Source organism: Ruditapes philippinarum, unplaced genomic scaffold (assembly GCF_026571515.1).
Source record: "Ruditapes philippinarum isolate M1 unplaced genomic scaffold, ASM2657151v2 ctg1922_1_1_1_1, whole genome shotgun sequence".
Taxonomy (NCBI): domain Eukaryota; kingdom Metazoa; phylum Mollusca; class Bivalvia; order Venerida; family Veneridae; genus Ruditapes; species Ruditapes philippinarum.
Window position 1 is genome coordinate 5,327 of NW_026852591.1, and position 23,279 is coordinate 28,605.

The window sequence follows — 23,279 nt, forward strand, 5'->3', positions numbered from 1 at the left end:
TTGGTATGGTGATTGGTCATGACCAGCAGATGACCTATTGATTTTGGGGTCAAGGGGTCAAAGGTCAAGGTCACATTGACCTTGTAAGTAAAAACGGTTTCCGATCAATTAACTAAAAACGCTTAGGCCTAGGAACTTCAAACTTTGTATGATGATTGGTCGTGACCAGCAGATGACCCCTTTTGAGTTTTTGGTCAAAGGGTCAAAGGTCAAGGTCACATTGACCTTGTAAGTAAAAACGGTTTCTCATCAATAACTTAAGAACGCTTAGGCCTAGGAACTATAAACTTGGTATGGTGATTTGTCATGACCAGCAGATTACCCCTATTGATTTTTGGATCAAGGGGTCAAAGGTCAAGGTCACATTGACCTTGTAAGTAAAAATGGTTTCTGATCAATAACTAAAGAACGCTTCGGCCTAGGTACTCAAAACTTGGCATGGTGATTGGTCATGACCAGCAGATGATCCCTATTGATTTTGGGGTCAAAGGTCAAGGTCACATTGACCCTGTATGTTAAAACGGTTTCCGATCAATAATGAAAGGACACTTAGGCCTTGGAACTTCAAACTTGGCATGGTGATTGGTCATGACCAGCAGATGACCCCTATTGATTTTGGGGTCAAGGGGCCAAAGGTCAAGGTCACATTGACCTTGTTGGTAAAAACGGTTTCTGATCAATTTACTAAAAACGCTTAGGTCTAGGAACTTCAAACTTTGTATGATGATTGGTCGTGGCCAGCAGATGACCCCTATTGAGTTTTGGGTCAAGGGCTCAAAGGTCAAGGTCATGACCAGTAGATACTTGATAACCCTTATTAATTGTTTGATCACTGGGTCAGAAGTCATGCATAATAACCTTAGCACATGACTAATTGGCTGCTGATAGGGGGCATACATGTTTTACAAACATATCTTGTTACAATGCACATTTAACACAGTTCGGACCATTACCCAAACAAGATGTCTAGTATGACTGTGTTTTTCTTTCTTCAAAGCTTCTTTTATTATTTACACAGGTTGTGATGCCCAGAGGTCCAATCCAGGCTAAAGGACTGTTACTAAGTTGTATAAAAGAAGAAGATCCATGTATATTTTTTGAACCAAAGATTTTATATAGAGCAGCTATAGAAGAAGTACCCACCGGTGATTACACAATACCATTAGGCAAAGCTGAAGTTGTAATTGAAGGTAAATTTGAATTTTACAGATTATATTTTTTATGTCAATATAGTCAAATCCAAGTGGGTTTGTGACCACCTCTCCCCCAGTATCCACACACGAGATCTAGGTAATCCTTAACAGTACTTTTATTGACATATGACATTCACTGTGAACAACTGTGAGTTGTCTCCCTTCAAACACTAAATACTGATAAGACAGCAGCTGCTGTTGTCACTCCTCTGTTTTCCCCTGGTATTTGATATTTGAAATTACAATAACAATTTTTAGCTCACCTGTCACAAAGTGACAGGGTGAGCTTTTGTGATCGCTTTTTGTCCTGCTTCCGTCGTCCGTCCGTCGTCCGTAAACTTTTACTTTAAATGACATCTCCTCATAAACCACAAGGCCAATTTCATCCAAACTTCACAGGAATGTTCCTTTGGTGGTCACCTTTAAAAATTGTTCAAAGAATTTAATTCCATGCAGAACACTGGTTGCCATGGCAACCGAAAGAAAAAACTTTAAATATCTTCTTTTAAAAAACCATAAGAGCTAGAGCTTAGATATTTGGCATGAAACATCTTCTAGTGAGTGTCTACCAAGTTTGTTCAAATAAAAGCCCTGGGGTCAAAATTGGCCCCGCCCCGGGGGGTCATTGATTTTCCCTATATGCATGTAGTAAAAACTTAAAAATTCTTCTTTTAAAGAACTCAAAGAGCTATGGCTAAGATATTGAGCATCAAACATGTTCTAATAGGTGTCTACCAAGTTTGTTCAAAGAAAAGCCCTGGGGTCAAAATTGGCCCCGCCCCAGGGGGTCATTGATTTTCCCTATATGCATATAGTAAAAACTTAAAAAATCTTCTTTTAAAGAACCAAAAGAGTTAGAGCTAAGATATTTAGCATGAAACATGTTCTTATAAGTGTCTACCAAGTTTGTTCAAATAAAAGCCCTGGGGTCAAAATTGACCCCGCCCCGGGGGTCATTTATTTTCCCAATATATGCATATAGTAAAAACTTAAAAAATCTTCTTTTAAAGAACTCAAAGAGCTATGGTTAAGATATTTAGCATCAAACATGTTCTAATAGGTGTCTACCAAGTTTGTTCAAATAAAAGGCCTGGGGTCAAAATTGGCCCCGCCCCAGGGGTCATAGATTTTCCTTATATGTGTATAGCAAAAACTTAAAAAATCTTTTTTGAAAAAACCCAAATAGCTAGAGTTAAGATATTAAGCATGAAACATCTTTTAGTGAGTGTCTACCAAGTTTGTTCAAATAAAAGACCTTGGGTCAAAATTGGCCCGCCCCGGGGTCATTGATTTTCCTTATATGTGTATAGCAAAAACTTAAAATCTTCTTTGAAAAAACCCAAATAGCTAGAGTTTAGATATTAAGCATGAAATATATTCTAGTAAGTGTCTACAAAGTTTGTTCAAATAAAAACCCTGGGGTCATAACTGGCCCGGCCCCAGGGGTGTCATTGTTTTTAACTATATGTGTATAGTAAAAACTTAAAAAAAATCTTCTTTTTAAATAGCCCAATAAGCTAGAGCTTAGATGTTTAGCATGAAACATCTTCTTATGGGTATCTACCAAGTTTGTGCAAATAAAAGCCCTTTGGTTAAATTGGCCCTGCAACGTTTGGGGGGGGGGGGGGGGCCTATATACAGGTGAGCGACCTCAGGGCCATCATGGCCCTCTTGTTTCTTCAATTTGATGACATTTTTGTTGTAGAATATCTTCATAAGGGGTATTTGGGAACAAGTTTTTGTAAATTAACACATATTGTACTTTAACAGAATAAAATGTTTAGGAACAAAATATTATTCTGCTATTTTGATAGGGTTTTTGCTCTCAAACGATGATTTCATGTATATGCCATTTGCTTTGAAGGCAATTTGAACTACATGTATCATACATGTATTTATTTAATACAAGCATTTTGGAAGATACAAGCATTTTGGAAGTATTCTTTTAAGCTCACCTGTCACAAAGTGACATGGGGAGCTTTTGTGATCACTTTTCCGGCGTCCGGCCGTAAACTTTTACTTTAAACAACATCTCCTTATAAACCCCTAAGCCAATTTTATCCAAACTTCACAGGAATGTTCCTTTGATAGTCAACTTTAAAGATTGTTCAAAGACAGAACTCTGGTTGTCATGGCAACCGAAAGAAAAAACTTTAAAAATCTTCTTTTAAAAAACCAAAAGAGCTAGAGCTTAAATATTTGGCATGAAACATTTGGCCCCGCCCCGTCATTGATTTTCCTTATTTGTATAATTATGTAGTAAAAACTTAAAAAAATCTTTTAAAAAACCCAAATAGCTAGAGCTTAGATATTACGCATGAAACATCTTCTAGTGGGTGTCTACCAAGTTTGTTCAAATAAAAGCCCTGGGGTCAAAATTGGCACCGCCCCGGCCAGGGGTCATTGTTTTTACTTTGATGTATTTAGTAAACACTTCAAAAAATCTTCTTTTAAAAAACCCTAAGAGATTGAGCTAAAATATTTAGCATGAAACATCTTCTGATGAGTGTCTACCAAGTTTGTTCAAATAAGGGCCCTTGGGTTAAAATTGGCCCTGACCCAGAGTTATTGATTTTCCTTATATGTGTATAGTAAAAACTATAAAAAAAATCTTCTTTTGAAAAAAAATGAAAGAGCTAGAGTTAAGATACTAAGCATGAAATATCTTCTAGTGAGTGTCTACCAAGTTTGTTCAAATAAAAGCCATGCGGTCAGAATTGGCCCAGCTTGGAGTGGGGGGTCATTGTTTTTCCCTATATGTGTATAGTGAAAACTTAAAAAAATTCCATGTAAAAATCCCAAAGAGCTAGAGCTTTAGATATTTATCAAGAAACATCTTCTAATGGGTGTCTACCAAATTTATTCAAATAAAATCCCCTGAGTCAAAATTGGCCCCATACAGGTGAGCGATCTCAGGGCCATCATGGCCCTCTTGTTTAAAATATAACAATAATTTTGTGGCAGATATATTAAGCTTTATACTTTTTAAGTACTGTTTAATTGATGCATAACATAACAAAACAAATGTCTTGGAAAAAGTGAAATACTATGAGCAGAATAATTTATCCACTGATTTGTTTTGACATGGCAGGACTTCAAATATTTTTTTCAAGATTAATGTTCCATTTGATGTAGGTCTAGACCAATAACTTGTTTGCAAAATTTCAGATCATTTTTCCAGAATTCATTTTGTGGAAGTTGACCCAAAATTGAAAAGCGTTACAACACTTTTCACTCAAATCTGATTAGTAATAGCACAAAAATACAAGTTATTTATTTCTGAGTATATGTCTTAATTATGTTTTGCATATGTTCCTTTTTTATGTGCCCCAGCTAATCGATGTAAGAAATTCAAATTTAAAAGGTACTCAACTGAGGTTTATAAGCCAAAAAACATAAAATTTTAATTTTTCACATAGATAAACATGAACACTAATTAAAACAGAAATATAACATGTATAAATAAAATTTAATGAAGAAATATATAGATCTACAAGAAATACATTGAAAATCATATGTTTGTGATATTCTCAGTCTGATTTAATGTGTGAAAAGCGTTTAAACGCTTTTCAATTTTGGGTCATTTTTCACTATTATAATAATGATTCTGGAAAAACGGAGCAACCAAATGATCAAAAATTTAGCACATAAGTTGTTGGTATAGATCTACATCAAATGATGTAATAATCTCAAAAAAAAGTTTTCAGTCCCGTCATGTAAAAAAACGTCAGTGGAGTCCCTTTAAGTCTTTAGGCTTTTTGATCTCAATAGAGTTCCTTTAATCTATTAAATAATTATATTTTTATGAAATTTCAACATGTATAATGATTTATATTATCAGATTGTCGAGCAGTGACTCATTAACTGCCACATCAATTGATCTCTTGTCTAGAATTTAGTTTCAAGCTTAATGATGGTGTAAAAATACGTATTAAGATATTTCAAAGTTTTTTATCATGATTTAAAATCACACTTGCGAAGAAAGCTACATAATGACTGCTACCAGTGTAACACTAATAAGTGTTCATGATAGTTTTCATAAAGACATTGTATTAAATTGTCTTGTCAATATTTCAATAATATCTGGATTTCTTTAACATTTGACCAAGGTTCCTGCTGTCATTCACCTGTGATGCCAAAAGTTCAGATGTTGAATTTTGTTTGTTTGAAAAGTTTTCCTTTTATATAAGCTTGATAATGAAGGATACTAATAGCTTATTTGTTCTGCTTTTATGTAAGAGTAGTGTGTTTTTCATCAAAGTACTTACAGTTGACTGACTGAGGTCTTTGAATGTCTTCACTTACAAATGTCATCTTACTGGTAAAAGTAAGGATGGTTATTAAGTGAAGACATTTCTAAAATATCTGATTTGACATTTGCGACTAGTATTATATAAAGGGCTTCTGTTTAAAGGTTGTGAGAATATTAAGACAATTTTATTTCCATGGTTTTTGTACTGTATTATATAAAATGAACATGACTGTAGCTTAAAGTTGGGCATATTTTGGTTCAATATGTCACATGTTGATTAAAGCAGCTTTTTGACTGGTTATGAAACAGGAATTAGCAGGTTGACTATTGGAATGTGGAGATGATCTTGACATTGCATGGGACATTATTATGAGAAAGAGTTGGCATACTTCAAATATCTCAGGGAGGCTTATTATTCATTTAGAATTTAAGGAAATAAATAGAGGATATTTGTTTAGTTCAGTGTAAGATTGTAATATATTTCACCGAGTGAGCACCAAAAGGTATATTTCACGAGTGGCGCAGCCACGAGTGATTTATGAACTTTTTGTATTCACGAGTCGATCTCACATTAAACTAAACAAATTTTCTTTTTATTATATGCAAAATAATGTTTAAAAAGACATTTTAACCTAGTACTACATGAAAAGGGCGCCAAATAATAATACAACGTGATGTCATTTACGACGTCACATCATTAAGTCGGTTTCCAGTACTGTGAACGCTTGTATTTCACTGAAACAACATAACGGGCTCAAATATTCAAAACAGTGAAATTATCAAATTGATAATTTCACTGTTTAAAGCAGTGAAATTATCAGTTTTTATTTCACTGATATACTGAAACGTTATAATATTACAATAATATAAAACATCTATTACTATTTAATACAAAAGTATTTTAAACATACTTATTGTTGTTTATATTAAATAAAAACTTAGAATACATGATGATAAGTTTTTTAGATAATGATGATATTTTAACATTACGTCCACAATGATAAAAGAACCATGCAGTGACTCTTTCTATTAGGTGAAAGCAATTAGCTTTGTTAAGAATCATTTTTTTGTTTTCATTTTTTTTTCTTTTTTGTGTCGTCTCTACAATTAGGGATCACTTCTACGTCGTCCGTCTGTCTGTCCGACCGTCACAAAACTTGTCAGGACTACTCCTCATAAACTACTGGTGCAATTTCATCCAAACTTTACAGGAATGATCAGTACCAAGTCTAGTTGTGCATATTGTCAGAATTTTCCGGTTCAATGATTTTTGTCAGAGTTATGGCCCTTTAATAATTTTTAATTTTAAAGTTTGTCCGGACTACTTCTCTTATACCACTAATGCAATTTCAATGAAACTTTACAGGATTGATCTGTAGCTCAAGTCCTTGCGCATATTGCACGGGTTTTCCGGTTGAATGATTTTTGGCCGAGTTATGGCCTTTTGATAAAAAGGTGTTTTTTTCTGTGTGTTGCCAGATACGCAAAAGCTTGTCTGGACTACTCCTCATAAACTACTGGTGCAATTTTATCCAAACTTTACAGGAATGATCAGTACCAAGTCTAGTTGTGCACTGTCCGTCTGTCGAAAAATTTGTCCCAACATGAAATTGGCCATCATGAGGCGACGCATGTGATTACTGATCGCTCTTGTTTTTTTTCTGGATTGTCATTAATGTGCTAAATGGTATTCCAAATTTTTCTGCGATATCCCTTTTCTTTAACCTTTCTGTACTTCACTAAGAATTTAAATGTAGTCTCTAAGAGCACTTATTATAGTATCACATCATGATAATGTGTCGCGACCCATGTCCCTACCTCAAAGATCAAGGTTACAGTTTGAAGGTTCACATTCTCACAATAAGAGTTTGAAGATACACAGATTTTTGTCTGGACTGTAACTTTGTTATTCATGGAAGGATTTTTGAATAACCTTGCAATTTTGTCTACCAGACATCAAGACGACATGTTCTGTCCAAGACCCATGTCCTTACCTCCAAGGTCAAGGTCACACATATAGTTTAAAAATACGTAATCTCACAAGAAGTGTTTGAAGGTAAACATTTGTGTCCGGACTGTAACTTTGTCACTCATTAAAGGATTTTAAATTAACTTGGCATAAATTGTATACCACATCAAGAAGACATGTCGCTTCCAAGACCCATGTCCCTACATTCAGGGTCAAGGTGGTAAGTTTGCTATGAATGCCACTTCATTTCACAAGAACAATATTAAGCTATTAGTTACCTTTTTAGCTCGACTATTCGCAGAATAATTGAGCAAATGCAGTCACCCATTTGTCGGCGTCGGCCTCCCTGTGGTTAAATTTTTGCGTGTAAGCTGGTATCCCCATAACTACTGAAGGGAATGGATTGAAACTTCACACACTTGTTCTCTGTGATTATGTTACATGATTGGCACAAGTCCCATAACTCTGATTTGCTTTTTTTGGCATAATTATGCCCCTTTTTCAACTGAGAAATTCTTGGTTAAGTTTTTGCGAGCAAGCTGGTATCTCCATAACTACTGAAGGGAATGGATTGAATCTTCACACACTTGTTCTCTGTGATTATCTAACATGATTGGCACAAGTCCCATAACTCTGATTTGCTTTATTGCATAATTATGCCCCTTTTTCAACTGAGAAATTCTTGGTTAAGTTTTTGCGTGCAAGCTGGTATCTCCATAACTTCTGAAGGGAATGGATTGAAACTTCACACACTTGTTCTCTGTGATTATTTAACATGATTGGCACAAGTCCCATAACTCTGATTTGCTTTTTTGCATAATTATGCTCCTTTTTCAACTGAGAAATTCTTGGTTAAGTTTTTGCGTGTAAGCTAGTATCTCCATAACTACTGAAGGGAATGGATTGAAACTTCACACACTTGTTCTCTGTGATTATTTAACATTATTGGCACAAGTCCCATTATTCTGATTTTTTTTTCATAATTATGCACCTTTTTAGGCTTTGAAATTCTTGGTAAAGTTTTTGCTTGTAAGCTGGTATCTCCATAACTACTGAAGGGTTTGAGCCTGTTTTGGAACAATTTTATGCATTCATAATAATAAAGCAGTGATTCACTCGATAAAACATCTTAATAACAAGCCTTTGTACTTTTTGGGACAATTTTATGTATTCATATAGGGAAGCATTATTATACTCAATGAAACACACTTGTGACAACTTTTCGAATAGTCGAGCGTTACTGTCCTCCGATAGTTCTTGTTATCTTTTCTTTTCATAATACCTCTTTCTGCAATATTTAATGATACCTTTTCAGGGTATTGGTCACATTTGCGGACAGCTCTTTGTTCTGTTTAGATTCTAGCCCATTTGTTAAAATAATACTATTATTACTGTAATGTCTCATTTTCTCTTTGTAGGGAAAGGCATTTATTAGGAATCATACATTCATATCGCAAGAAAACTTAAAATTAGTTTATTTAGAAAGCGAATTGTCAGAATGGTGAATAATAACAATAATAAAGCTGTAACATATCTTTATCAAATGATGTAGGATTAATGGCAATATAATCAGCCTTGTTAAAAAAGTGGGTCATTGCACTTTATATACCATTTTGAAAAAAATAGATATCTGACATTTATGATGCTCACTGAGTTTTTGTATAACAGATTTGGTGGAACTAAACTTTTGTTAGCTCGAAGAAAAAGAATAGAGCTATTGTTACTGAAAGTCATGATGGCGTTGCTGTAGCCGTTGCCATTCGCAAACTTTAACCTTGATCATAATTTCTTGAGTTTCTAAAGTTCTTGGTGTATTGTCTTCATACTTGGCCACAATGCTTGGCTGCAAGCTTCATGACAGGTGTGAGAAGCTAATCAGCTAGCTAAAAAATTAGGAATGTTGATGGTTCTATTCAGGTGCCTGTTTGTGTCTGAAATAATGTACAGAGAGGTACCTGAGGTCTTCCACTACCAGTAAAGCTGGAAAATTACCATATGACTTATACTCCATTGATGCAACATAAATCCCATATATAATCCCTATAACAGACTTGCATATACATTGAAACGTAATAAGTGGATGTAAATTGATTAATTCTACATGTCATGGTCAAAAGGTCAAAGGTCAGGGTCAGTTGTACCTGTAATAGCAAAAAATAAAATTTGTCATAAAATCAAAATACAGTTGATTATCCCTGGTGGACAGCTCTTGTTTAAATCTGCTAAAGGAATAATATGAATTTACAAACAGTGACTTTAATTGAGTCTGTGTTTAATAAAATAATTGTTTTCCATATCTTGTAACTCAACATGCTACAATAATGATCACGTTTGTATAGATTTTGTGTATCAAAGTTGTTTTCATTCTGTCAATTATTTGAAATTTTATATTTTTCTGAAAACATTAAATTTATTTTAATTGTACAATTTAGAGATTTGATGTTGTGAGTCTAGACAGCTTGTAATTTACTTACATTTCTATCTCCTAATTGAAGAACTTATTTCTATCTCCTAATTGAAGAACTAGATATGAATTTGTTTATGGACAGTTGGCAGTGTTCCTAGGTCAAATTTAAATGTTTGTTTGCTATGTTCACCTATCATTAGTTTCTATAGACATTTTGCCTGTATAGTATCCATTAGTACTCAGATTCTTGTAGATTTACTTTTTAATCTCAATTTGTTTAGGAAGAGACAATAACATCAAAAGTGATATTACAAACAATTTCTTCTTGATTTATATATTATAAAAGCTCCCTTTATTTTTTACTGCAGACACAGAACATATATTTTACAATGTTTATTCATTTGTTAGTGCAATATAGTTATAATGTAGTTGCTGACATACAGTTTAGATTAAAACTGTAATCATGCAGCTTTTGGACATTTACCTGTAGAATGCAGTGATATTTGTGCAGACTGAAAACAAAAAAAACTAGTTTGCACTGAAAATCCAAGAAAATGAAAAAACAATACATATATAATTTATACTGTTTTTAGCTCACCTGTCACAAAGTGACAGGGTGAGCTTTTGAAATCGCTTTTCGTCCGGCGTCCGTTCGTCCGGCGTCCGGCCGTCCGTAAACTTTTACTTTAAATGACATCTCCTCATAAACCACTAAGCCAATTTCATCCAAACTTCACAGGAATGTTCCTTTGGTGGTCACCTTTGAAAATTGTTCAAAGAATTCAGTTCCATGCAGAACTCTGGTTGCCATGGCAACCAAAAGAAAAAACTTTAAATATCCAAAGAGCTAGAGCTTAGATATTTAGCATGAAACATCTTCTAGTGAGTGTCTACCAAGTTTGTTCAAATAAAAGCCCTGGGGTCAAAATTGGCCCCGCCCCAGGGGGTCATTGATTTTCCCTATATGCATAAAGTAAAAACTTAAAAAATCTTCTTTTAAAGAACCCAAAGAGCTAGAGCTAAGATATTTAGCATGAAACATCCTCTAATGGGTGTCTACCAAGTTTGTTCAAATAAAAGCCCTGGGGTCAAAATTGGCCCCGCCCCAGGGGGTCATTGATTTTCCCTACACAATGTATATGCATATAGTAAAAACTTAAAAATTCTTCTTTTAAAGAACCCAAAGAGCTAGAGCTAAGATATTTAGCATGAAACATCCTCTAATGGGTGTCTACCAAGTTTGTTCAAATTAAAGCCCTGGGGTCAAAATTGGCCCCGCCCCAGGGGGTCATTGATTTTCCCTATATGCATATAGTAAAAACTTAAAAAATCTTCTTTTAAAAAACCCAAAGAGCTAGAGCTAAGATATTTAGCATGAAACATCCTCTAATGGGTGTCTACCAAGTTTGTTCAAATAAAAGCCCTTGGGTCAAAATTGGGCCCGCCCCAGGGGGTCATTGATTTTCCCTATATGCATATAGTAAAAACTTAAAAAATCTTCTTTTAAAGAACCCAAAGAGCTAGAGCTAAGATATTTAGCATGAAACATGTTCTAATGGATGTCTACCAAGTTTGTTCAAATAAGAGCCCTGGGGTCAAAATTGGCCCCGCCCCGGGGGTCATTGTATTTCCTTATATGTGTATAACAAAAACTTTAAAAATCTTCTTTGAAAAAAACCAAATAGCTAGAGTTTAGATACTAAGCATGAAACATCTTCTAGTGAGTGTCTACCAAGTTTGTTGTAATAAAAGCCCTGGTGTCAAAATTGGCCCGCCCCGGGGGTCATTCATTTTCCTTATATGTGTATAACAAAAACTTAAAAAAATCTTCTTTGAAAAAACTCAAATAGCTAGAGTTTAGATATTAAACACGAAGCATCTTCTAGTGAGTGTCTACAAAGTTTGTTCAAATAAAAGCCCTGGGATCAAAATTGGCCCCGCCCCGGGGGACATTGATTTTTCTTATATGTGTATAGCAAAAACTTATAAAATCTTCTTTGAAAAAACCCGAATAGCTAGAGTTTAGATATTAAGCATGAAACATTTTCTAGTAAGTGTCTACAAAGATTGTTCAAATAAAAGCCCTTGGGTCAAAACTGGCCCTGCCCCAGGTGTGTCATTGTTTTTAACTATATGTGTAAAGAAAAAACTTGACCAGCTGGACCTTAGATGTTTAGCATGAAACATCTTCTAATGGGTGTCTACCAAGTTTGTTCAAATAAAAGCCCTGGGGTTTATATACAGGTGAGCGACTTCAGGGCCATCATGGCCCTCTTGTTCTTCTTACATAACCGCCTCTGTGGTCGAGGGTTTGAGTCGATGACTTTTAATCCAGTTACTTCTCTGGCGTGGGTTCGATCCTGAGAGATGCTTTGGTAGTTAAGCTTGGAGGAAGGTAGTCTAGTACTGGTGTTATTTTCCAGGAACGATGGTAAAGAAACTATTTGCCTAATTTCGGCTAAATGACTGAAATACTGTTGGGAAAAGGCTTAAAATGAAACAAACAAACAAACAAAACAAATCTTCTTACATATTTAAAAGATGCTGATATCTGCATGAAATGTAATTCCCTGGAATGGTTGGGTAATAAATAAAGAAGGGTACAGAAATCTTTTGCACTGATAATTTCTACGCTTGTTGAATTAATCATGCAATATTTTGCAGATAAATATTTTGTTTGAATCTTGCTTATCCCTTACAATATTGCAAATATCTGAATGTTTCACATAAATGAACTTGAGAAATTTGCAACCCAGGTAGACCTGAAATCTCAGACTGCATTTGTTTTTGCGGTTGCCAGGGATTGTGTATGTACATGTAAATGTTTATCTACATAGCCTTGAACAGCAAACATTTGTATTTTTCACATTTTCTCAGTGGTGGCATTTTTGTCTATAATGCAAGTTGAGAGCTTTAAAAGGCGAAGCATTTTATAAGCAAACTGTGACAATTAATAAATAGGGAGGTACTTGTGCTGTTACAAATAAGAAAATTGATATCCATTTAGATAATATCATCATAAAAGATTAGAGATTGTTGGCTGCATTTGAATGAATGAAATCATTTACAATAATAATAGTAATTCATATTTTAATGATTGAGTTTGCTCAGGCAAACATAAGTGAGTGATGCAATCAAATGCTTTAAAATTGGTTAACATGCAGTGAAAATTAAATGTGATTTACAAAAACATGACATATAATGATAAATGGGTGTTTTGGTCCTTATCGTGGGAGATCAGTTTTAAATGTTTATAAAATTGTTAATTGAAAATCAATTTATTGTCCTTGTCCACATTTATGTATCAGATAATAAAAAATGTAACAAGCAAGTTTAACCAAACCTCCACTGAATGATTGCCACCAAATGCCTTGGTCTTTAACATTGATTATCATCATATGCTTTGGTCTTTACATTTATTGCCTCTGTCTTTACATTGATTGTCATCAAATGCTTTGGTCTTTACGTTGATTGTCACCAAATGCCTTGGTCTTTACGTTGATTGTCACCAAATGCCTTGGTCTTTACATTGATTGTCATCAAATGCCTTGGTCTTTACATTGATTGTCATCAAATGCCTAATGGTCTTTACATTGATTGTCACCAAATGCCTTGGTCTTTACATTGATTGTCATCAAATGCCTTGGTCTTTATGTTGATTGTCATCAAATGCCTCTGTCTACATTAAAAGTCATCAAATACCTCCATCTATACTGTGATTGATTGTCTTCAAATGCCTTGGTCTTTACATTTCTTGGTTTCAAATGCCTTGGTCACTACTGTGATTGTATTCAAATGCCTTGATCATTACATTGATTGTTAACAAATGCCTTGGTCTTAACAATGATTGTCAGCAAAAGCCTCGGTATTTATAGTAATTGTCATCAAATGCCTTGGTCTTTACGTTGATTGTCATCAAATGCCTTGGTTTTTAAATCGTTTGTCATCAAATCCCCCGATCCCGGAGGAAGACCTCAGGTGCCCTTCTGTGCATTATTTCAGGCACGAGCGGGTACCTGAGTAGAACCATGGACGTTCCGTAAGCTAGCTAGATAGCTTCCTCACATGAAAGAATTCAAAGTCCCTGTCGGCATTCGAACCCACAGCGGTGAGGGGCAAGTGGTTTGAAGTCAACAACCTTAACCACTCGGCCACGGACGCCCCACTTGTAATCATATGCCTTGGTCTTTACATTAATTGTCATCAAATGCCTCGGTCTTTACATTTATTGTTATCAAATGCCTTGGTCTTAACTCTGATTGTCATCAAATGCCTTGATCTTAACACTGATTGTCTTCAAATGCCTCCGTCTTTATACTAATTGTCATCAAATGTCTTGGTCTTTACTCTGATTGTCGTCAAATGCCTTGATCTTTACACTGATTGTCTTCAAATGCCTCTGTCTTTACACTGATTGTCTTCAAATGCCTCCATCTTTACACTCATTGTCTTCAAATGCCTCCGTCTTTATACTAATTGTCATCAAATGCCTTGGTCTTTACTCTGATTGTCATCAAATGCCTTGATCTTTACACTGATTGTCTTCAAATGCCTCTGTCTTTACACTGATTGTCTTCAAATGCCTCCATCTTTACACTGATTGTCTTCAAATGCCTCCATCTTTACACTGATTGTCTTCAAATGCATCGGTCTTTACATTGATTGTCTTCAAATGCCTCAATCTTTGAATTGATTGTCTTCAAATGCCTTGGTCATTACATTAATTGTCATCAAATGCCTTGGTCTTTACAATGATTGTCATTAAATGCCCCGGTCTTTATGTTGATTGTCACCAAATGCCTCCGTCTTTACATTAATTGTCATCAAATGCCTTGGTCTTTACAATGATTGTCATTAAATGCCCCGGTCTTTATGTTGATTGTCACCAAATGCCTCCGTCTTTACATTAATTGTCACCAAATGCCTCCGTCTTTACATTAATTGTCACCAAATGCCTCCGTCTTTACATTAATTGTCATCAAATGCCTCCGTCTTTACATTAATTGTCATCAAATGCCTTGGTCTTTACAATGATTGTCATTAAATGCCTCAGTCTTTATGTTGATTGTTGATGATGTAATAACTGTGTTAATAAAATCCATACATTTTCAACATTTACTTTGTTTCTTTATGACAAGATATTCCATTTTGATCGTATTTTGTAGTATTCAAAATGATTACAATACATATCTGAATATGGATTAACTATTTTCTGCTAGGGTCGTACCGTATTTGATCATATTGGAAAAAATACATTGTTGAGTACAACTAAAATACAAACAATTGTCATATCTTGTCATAAATAAACTAAGGTGTTATTAAGAATCAATTTTAAACTTTTTCACCCCGTAGTCAAATGCTAACCTCAGTTCTTGAATTTTTTAACCAGTTTTTAGCTAAAAACTACCCGTTTAGAGGGGAAAATGACACCCCTAAAATTGTAGGTCACCTTTTGGCAGATTATAACCTTTAAGCACATGAATGATGACTTGTCTGGGGCCTGTAATCTAGGCCATCTTATCCTTACAGTTTGACAAAACATAATTGAGCCGCATCATGACAAAACCAATGTAATGGGTTTGCGACCAGCATGGATCCAGACCAGCCTGCGCATCCGCGCAGTCTGATCAGGATCCATGCTGTTCGCTATCAGTTTCTCTACTTGTTATACGGTTTGTATTCGAACAGCATGGATACTGATCAGACTGCAATACTTTACAACATATTAAAAACATATTACTTTACGGATTTTGTTGTTGGAATCTTTATAATTAACAATATACTGGATGACAGATCGAGTTTCAAAGCATGATATTAAATTTTTTAAAAGTATATAGGGAATTTTGTGATTTTTTTTGTGAATTTTTCGATAGATATTCGTCTTTTATTTTAAACAGGTAGTGATGTTACAATGGTAGGATATGGTACACAAGTTCATGTGCTTCGAGAAGTGGCAAGTATGGCACAAGAGAAGTTAAATGTTTCATGTGAAGTTATAGATCTAAGAACATTGTTACCGTATGACCTAAACACAATTTTAAAGGTAAGTTAAAAGATCATCAATAATGAAAATTTCATCCATAGCTGATTCTATCTATGCAACCAGTGCAGACCAAGATCACCCTGTCTGATCACGGTCGGCACTGTTCGCTATTCAGTTGATGCAAATTTAATGGATGTCAAAAAAAAACAAAAAAACATCCTCACCGCCTATTCTAAGTCACAGCTGTAGTCATCTTTCAGGTTATTCTTTCCATTGCTGAACTGTTTATACTGTTTAAATATTATAAAGTGCATGGCTTATTGATCTTTGTCTTATGCCTTCATCAGTAATTAAGAAGCTTATTTAAGTTTGTATAAGCTGTACTGTTTTCATTATGGTGTTGCAGTCGTAACAATCTTTTGATCTCAAGTTCTGTAAATTCAGCTAGCTAATGGTTAAACATTTCCAATACTTAGAATTTACAGCAACATTGACAATTGTTTTCTAGTAGTACTCTTTAATATTCTTCCTCTGATGTGTTTGACTTTATAAAGAAACATTTGAGTGAGGCCCCCCACTTGGCGGTGGCTCTAAGTGTTTGCTTTATAATCTTCTTTTTGTGAATTTTTATATATTCCTATTTTTTCTCAAAAACCATCACACTTCAAACTTGTTTAATATCAAGAGCAGATGATTCTTTGAAGCCATTTTACTTAATTATGCCCCATTTTTCTATTTTCCTTTTGACATACAATGCAGCATTGACAAAATGACTCCTTAGACACCTTTTGTTGATACCATAGACAACTCCCCTTGTGTTTGTCCCATCTGACCAATTCTGATCATTTCATTATTTTCTCTTATTAAAGGGACTCCACTGAGGTTTAAAAGCCTAAAAACATAACATTTGAATTTCTTACATAAATGAGCTGGGACACTTTAAACAGAAATATATGCAAAGATAGTTAAGAAATATACTTTGAAATAAAATGAAAATCGTATTTTTATGTTTTTCTTTGCCCGATTTGAGTGAAAAGCGTTTAAACGCTTTTCATTTTGGGTCATTTCTTTACAATTTAAATAATTATTCTGGAAAAATGAAGAGTGCGAATGATCTGAAATTTTGCACAAAGATTAGTGGTCTAAACCTACATCAAAAGGAACATTTATCTGGAAAAAATATTTTCAGTCCCATCATGTCAAAAAACCTCAGTGGAGTCCCTTTAAATATGTGAGCAGGTAATTGTTGATAATCAGGCACATGCACTTTAAATCTCAGTGGGGTATTGTTTACTGCTAACAAATATGACTGTGTAAATTTTCAGGGGTTAAAAATTGAATAAATGTTAATATATATTTATCAGAAATTTGAAATTCAATAAAACAACATTTTATATTATACTTAAAAATGTATTTTTTAATTGGTTTATATGTTTAAGTACACTTCAGCTGCAGGATAGTCAAACACCAAATAACATTATGGTTACAAAATTACAGATGTCTATTCATTTTGACAGAATTATTGCTCTTTTTGAACTTTTGATTATTTTTAGCTCAGCTGTCACAAAGTGACAGGGTGAGCTTTTGTGATCGCTTTTCGTCCGGCGTCCGTCCGTCCGTCGTCCGTCCGTAAACTTTTACTTTAAATGACATCTCCTCATAAACCACTAAGCCAATTTCATCCAAACTTCACAGGAATGTTCCTTTGGTGGTCACCTTTAAAAATTGTTCAAAGAATTTAATTCCATGCAGAACTCTGGTTGCCATGGCAACCGAAAGAAAAATCTTAAAATATCTTCTTTTAAGAAACCATAAGAGCTAGAGCTTAGATATTTGGCATGAAACATCTTCTAGTGAGTGTCTACCAAATTTGTTCAAATAAAAGCCCTGGGGTCAAAATTGGCCCCGCCCCGGGGGGTCATTGATTTTCCCTATATGCATATAGTAAAAACTTAAAAAATCTTCTTTTAAAGAACCCAAAGAGCTAGAGCTAAGATATTTAGCATGAAACATGTTCTAATGGGTGTCTACCAAGTTTGTTCAAATAAAAGCCCTGGGGTCAAAATTGGCCCCGCCCCGGGGGTCATTGATTTTCCCTATATGCATATAGTAAAAACTTAAAAAATCTTCTTTTAAAGAACTCAAAGAGCTTTGGCTAAGATATTGAGCATCAAACATGTTCTAATAGGTGTCTACCAAGTTTGTTCAAATAAAAGCCCTGGGGTCAAAATTGGCCCTGCCCCAGGGGGTCATTGATTTTCCCTATATGCAATAGTAAAAGCTTAAAAAATCTTCTTTTAAAGAACTCAAAGAGCTTTGGCTAAGATATTGAGCATCAAACATGTTCTAATAGGTGTCTACCAAGTTTGTTCAAATAAAAGCCCTGGGGTCAAAATTGGCACCGCCCCGGGGGTCATTGATTTTCCTTATATGTGTATAGCAAAAACTTAAAAAATCTTCTTTGAAAAAACCCAAATAGCTAGAGTTAAAATATTAAGCATGAAACATCTTTTAGTGAGTGTCTACAAAGTTTGTTCAAATAAAAGACCTGGGGTCAAAATTGGCCCCGCCCCGGGGGTCATTGATTTTCTTTATATGTGTATAGCAAAAACTTAAAATCTTCTTTGAAAAAACCCAAATAGCTAGAGTTTAGATATTAAGCATGAAACATCTTCTAGTAAGTGTCTACAAAGTTTGTTCAAATTAAAGCCCTGGGGTCAAAACTGGCCCGGCCCCAGGGGTGTCATTGTTTTTAACTATATGTGTATAGTAAAAACTTAAAAAAAATCTTCTTTTAAAAAGCCCAATGAGCTAGAGCTTAGATGTTTAGCATGAAACATCTTCTTATGGGTGTCTACCAAGTTTGTGCAAATAAAAGCCCTTGGGTTAAATTAGCCCTGCAACGTTTGGGGGGGGGTTGGGGGGGGGGGGGCTATATACAGGTGAGCGACCTCAGGGCCATCATGGCCCTCTTGTTTATTAATTCTAAATGATTTATTCCATAGTAAAAAACTGAAAGTGGGTGTTTACAACACTCCACACAGCATCACCTTGAATAATTGCTCCTGATATAATACATTTTTGGTAAAGTTGATTTTCCTTTGATCTTTCAAAAGGGCGAAATGGGGATACAATGCAGAAAATGTGCAATGAGCCCTGAACATTATTTATTTGTACATGTATTAAATAGAGTCATCATTTGGCAACTCGAATACATGGTATAGTATAGTACATGGAAGTACCACCATTTAAATGGTATCGTTTCAGTTTTAAGCACGAAAACGTTTAAACATTTACAAAAAAAATGTAAATGCGAGAGCCTTACTTCCTACACAATCTAACTAAAAATAAATTCTGTATAAACCAATTATTTGACTGGGGTTATTAATCTGAATAAATCAGTGAAATATTCTGATAAATAATTATATAGAATATGATTATATATATTTATATTTACATTTCAGTCTGTGATAAAAACTGGCAGGATGATAATTACCCATGAGGCACCACAAACAATGGGTTATGCAGCTGAAATTGCCACTGCTGTACAGGTTAGTATTTTATCATTGCGAAACATATATGGGTTAAAATGAATGTAGAAAGATGCTGTATCATTATTGATTAACATTTCTGAAATTTATTTCAAACATTTTGAAATCTTTTACACAAGTTGATATTAGTAAGTTTTCTTACATTTAGGTAACGTAAAAACTGTAGCGGCACTTTGACAAACAGTCACTTATTGTTAAGGAACATTTGCCTAATGTATACGATTCTTTTGTAAACAGTATTGTTTTGAAATTTGAGCCGTGTCATGACAAAACCAACATAATGGGTTTGCGACCAGCATGGATCCAGACCAGCCTGCTCATCCACGCAGTCTAATCAGGATCCATGCTGTTCGTATCAGTTTCTCTACTTGTTATAGGGTTTGTAAGCGAACAGCATGGATCCTGATCAGACTGCGCGGATGTGCAGGCTGGTCTGGATCCATGCTGGTCGCAAACCCATTATGTTGGTTTTGTCATGACACGGCTCATTTTATTAACATATCTGGAGTGCTAATTTTAACAGATAAGGTTTCATAGTCTTAACCGAGGATTTCTGGGTTTGAGCCATTTTTTATCATGATTACTTGACTATGAAATGGATTTAGGAGCTTGAATCTTGCATCACTATCAAGTTGAACTGCAATATGTATAATGTTACAATAATAAATGCTGAGACTTACCCCAAACTATTATGGTTTGAAACTCAAGAGGGCCGATGGCACTTTTCAAGTGCTTGAAATATACATGGAATGTAAATTAGAATTTGCCTCCCAGTGGGCCTTAATGGAGTATAAATTAGAATTTGCCTCCCAGTGAGTCTTGATTTGTTAATTTCAAATAACAATATTCTTTAGAAGTTGTAAACAAAATACTGAATAATGTTATGTTATATTACTGATATTTAAACAATGTTAATATTTTTCAGGAGGAATGTTTTCTCAACCTCGAGGCACCTATACAGAGAGTGTGTGGTTACGATACACCTTTTGCTCATGTATATGAACCGTTTTATATGCCAGACAAATGGAGACTGTTTGAAGCTGTGAAGAAAGTTGTTAACTTTTGAGAATGTTATGTTTGAAGTGTTGTTGGTTAGTGATATATGTATCATATGTAGATCTGAGATATTGAGTGTGATGGTGGTGATCAGTTTTGAGATATCATTTTGCTAAGATAAAACTATCAGGGGATTTACACAGTCAGCTGAAGGTTATGACCTTCTTACATTATGTGTTAAGGTATTTCACATTGTCATTTTATTGCAGCACTATAGATCACCAGAAATTTGATACAGAATACTGTCAAGGGGTCTTGTAGAGTCAAAGTATAACTGGCCTTATTATCATGTTCTTTAAAACTTTACCATGGTAACTCTTTTGACATGAGAAAGTCCCAGTTTTAATTTTGACAATACAGTCAAACCTGTGGACAAAGGTCATCCAAGGTTTAGTCTGAGCATGGCTTTTATAAATGTGTTGGCTTAATTTGCACATAACTTTGTTCTTATTTAATCATAAACTAAAATACTTGTATTTTAGTTAAACTGCTAGTCAGTTTTTAACTGGAGAAATGTCTTCAAAGTTGCTTGACCCCCTGATCTTTTATTGTAAGAATACTCATAAAATATGTATTGATTTCAGTTTGTTAGAGATGCATGAACATCAAAAGTAAAATTCTCAATAATGTTGTTGTTGTTGTTACTGCTACTGTTGGTTAATACTCTAGGAAAGCTGTTATATTATACATGTATATAACATAGGTTTAGTGATCTACTTTCTGTCCTTGTGAACATACAAGTGATGTCAGAGGCATAACCAAACAGGAAAGATGACTTTTGTAATGCCCAAGGATAGCCAATGTCATCTTTCCTGTTTTGGCGCCATATGACCTAAACTGTGTTGTTGTGCCGTAAAAGCAAACAAAACAAACAAACAAAACATAGACATGGCCCTATAAAGTGACATTGTAAGTTAATCACCAACATTATGTTGTTTGTCATATAAAATGGGTATTGGTTGTAAAAATGAGCTGCGTCACGACAAAACCAACATAATGGGTTTGCGACCAGCATGGATCCAGACCAGCCTGCTTATCCGTGCAGTCTAATCAGGATCCATGCTGTTTGCTATCAGTTTCTCTATTTGTTATAGGGTTTGTAAGCGAACAGCATGGATCCTGATCAGACTGCGCGGATGCGCAGACTGGTCTGGATCCATGCTGGTCGCAAACCCACTATGTTGGTTTTGTCGTGACGCGGCTCAAATTGTTTTGAGCAACCTTACAAATTATCAGTTTCCTTATGATGAGAGTTCAACTGAAACATAAGTAAAATATTGAATAAACTTTATTTTGTATTATAAAATTTTGAAGAAAAAATACCCAACAATTTGTTTATTGCTACAAGGACCAAAATGGCTATGAATGGCTTATACATGTGTATTTTAGCAACTTTATATTTATTTTATGATTGATTAATTAGATAACATAGGAATTTACCAGAATTAATCAGTACAAAGCAATCATTGTTTATAAATATTGTAAAATCTAAGATCATAAAAATTGAAACAAAAGATAACTTTTCTTGGATTTTTTTTGTATTTATTATTTATTTATCATTATTTTTTGCAGAAAAATGATATGAATATTAAAACGTCATTACCTTTGACACATTTTCTACAAGAGGATGAAATATTTTAGATTTTTTTTCTTTCATCATCTACATGAAAGATATTTTTATGTAAAATTGTAAGTTAATGTATATGACTTTCCAGATATTTAGCATTGTTACACATCAATTTATAAAATTAAGGAAACAAATACGGCATTTGTCTTTCCTAGGTATCTGCCGGTAATTAGGCATTTGTTTTTACTGTATGCATGTACATTGTACTTCATATAAACAGTCAATACATTGGGTGATATCATTGTACTTTGTTGTTGTCTTTGTTCTCAAGTTACTATACTACTCAAAGTTTGCTAACACATAGCATCGTGCATTCTACATCATCATCATTTAATGTTATGATATTTACATTATAAATTGTATAATGTATCGAGAGTGTACCCTGTGTTCACATAACCTTGAATGACAGGCCATTTCCACGTGCAAGTAGTGCAAACAAGGTGACCCGGTATTTTGATAGTCTTATTAGACACAGCATACATGTGCCGACACTGTAGGGTATTCATTTTCCATTGAAATATGGAACATTTAAGATTGAATAATGGCGAATGCTAATGTTAGAAGGCATTTATCAGAAGCAGAATTGTGGCGGACAGTTGGTATGTTGGAGCAGGGTGCTCGACATCGTGAGGTGTTTGGTGCAGACCATACGGTTATCACCAGAGCCTGGGCGAGGTTCCAACAGCATGGTACATATGTTAGAGAAATGGTTGTGGCAGAACAAGGGTGACTACTGGGATGGGTGTACTGACCTCTTTGTCATTGACTGCCCAGCGGTATCGAGACGAGATCCTCAACACCCAGATAAGGTTGTATGCTGGTGCAATTGGTAATGGGTTAATTTTAATGGATGATAATGCCGCCCTCATACAGCCAATGTAACCCAAGAGTACTTTGATAGACAGGGTAGTACTCGTTTTGACTGGCCGGCCCGATCCCCGGATCTTAATCCCATTAAGTGTGTATGGAATGAGCTACAGGTCAGTATTTCAGCCCGTTAGATCCAGCGAAGAAGCACCCAGGAGCTGGGTGCTGCCCTTGTCGATGTGTGGAATACCATCTCATAAGCCGTCCTAAGAAACCTGATAGGGAGTATGCAACAACGGTGCCAAGCTGTCATTGGCAACACTGGGTCACACATTCGCTATTAAAGCAAAATCAGGTATTTGCAAGGATTTCTGGGGGCATAAACCATATTCGTCTAAAACACAATTTCGTTACAATCAAAGCAAATCAACATG

General features: G+C 34.9%; 1 protein-coding gene across 1 annotated transcript; it reads left to right on the plus strand.

Moving 5' to 3' along the window:
* Positions 1 to 1,018: 1,018 nt before the first annotated feature.
* On the plus strand, positions 1,019 to 21,279 carry LOC132717991 (2-oxoisovalerate dehydrogenase subunit beta, mitochondrial-like; the record flags this gene model as incomplete). The annotated part of the gene is given in 4 exon segments (XM_060701605.1): positions 1,019 to 1,190; positions 15,719 to 15,864; positions 19,269 to 19,355; positions 20,281 to 21,279. Coding segments are annotated over 4 exon segments (546 nt in total), but the record flags the coding sequence as incomplete, so codon positions are not given.
* Between the last annotated feature and the right edge of the window lie 2,000 nt (positions 21,280 to 23,279).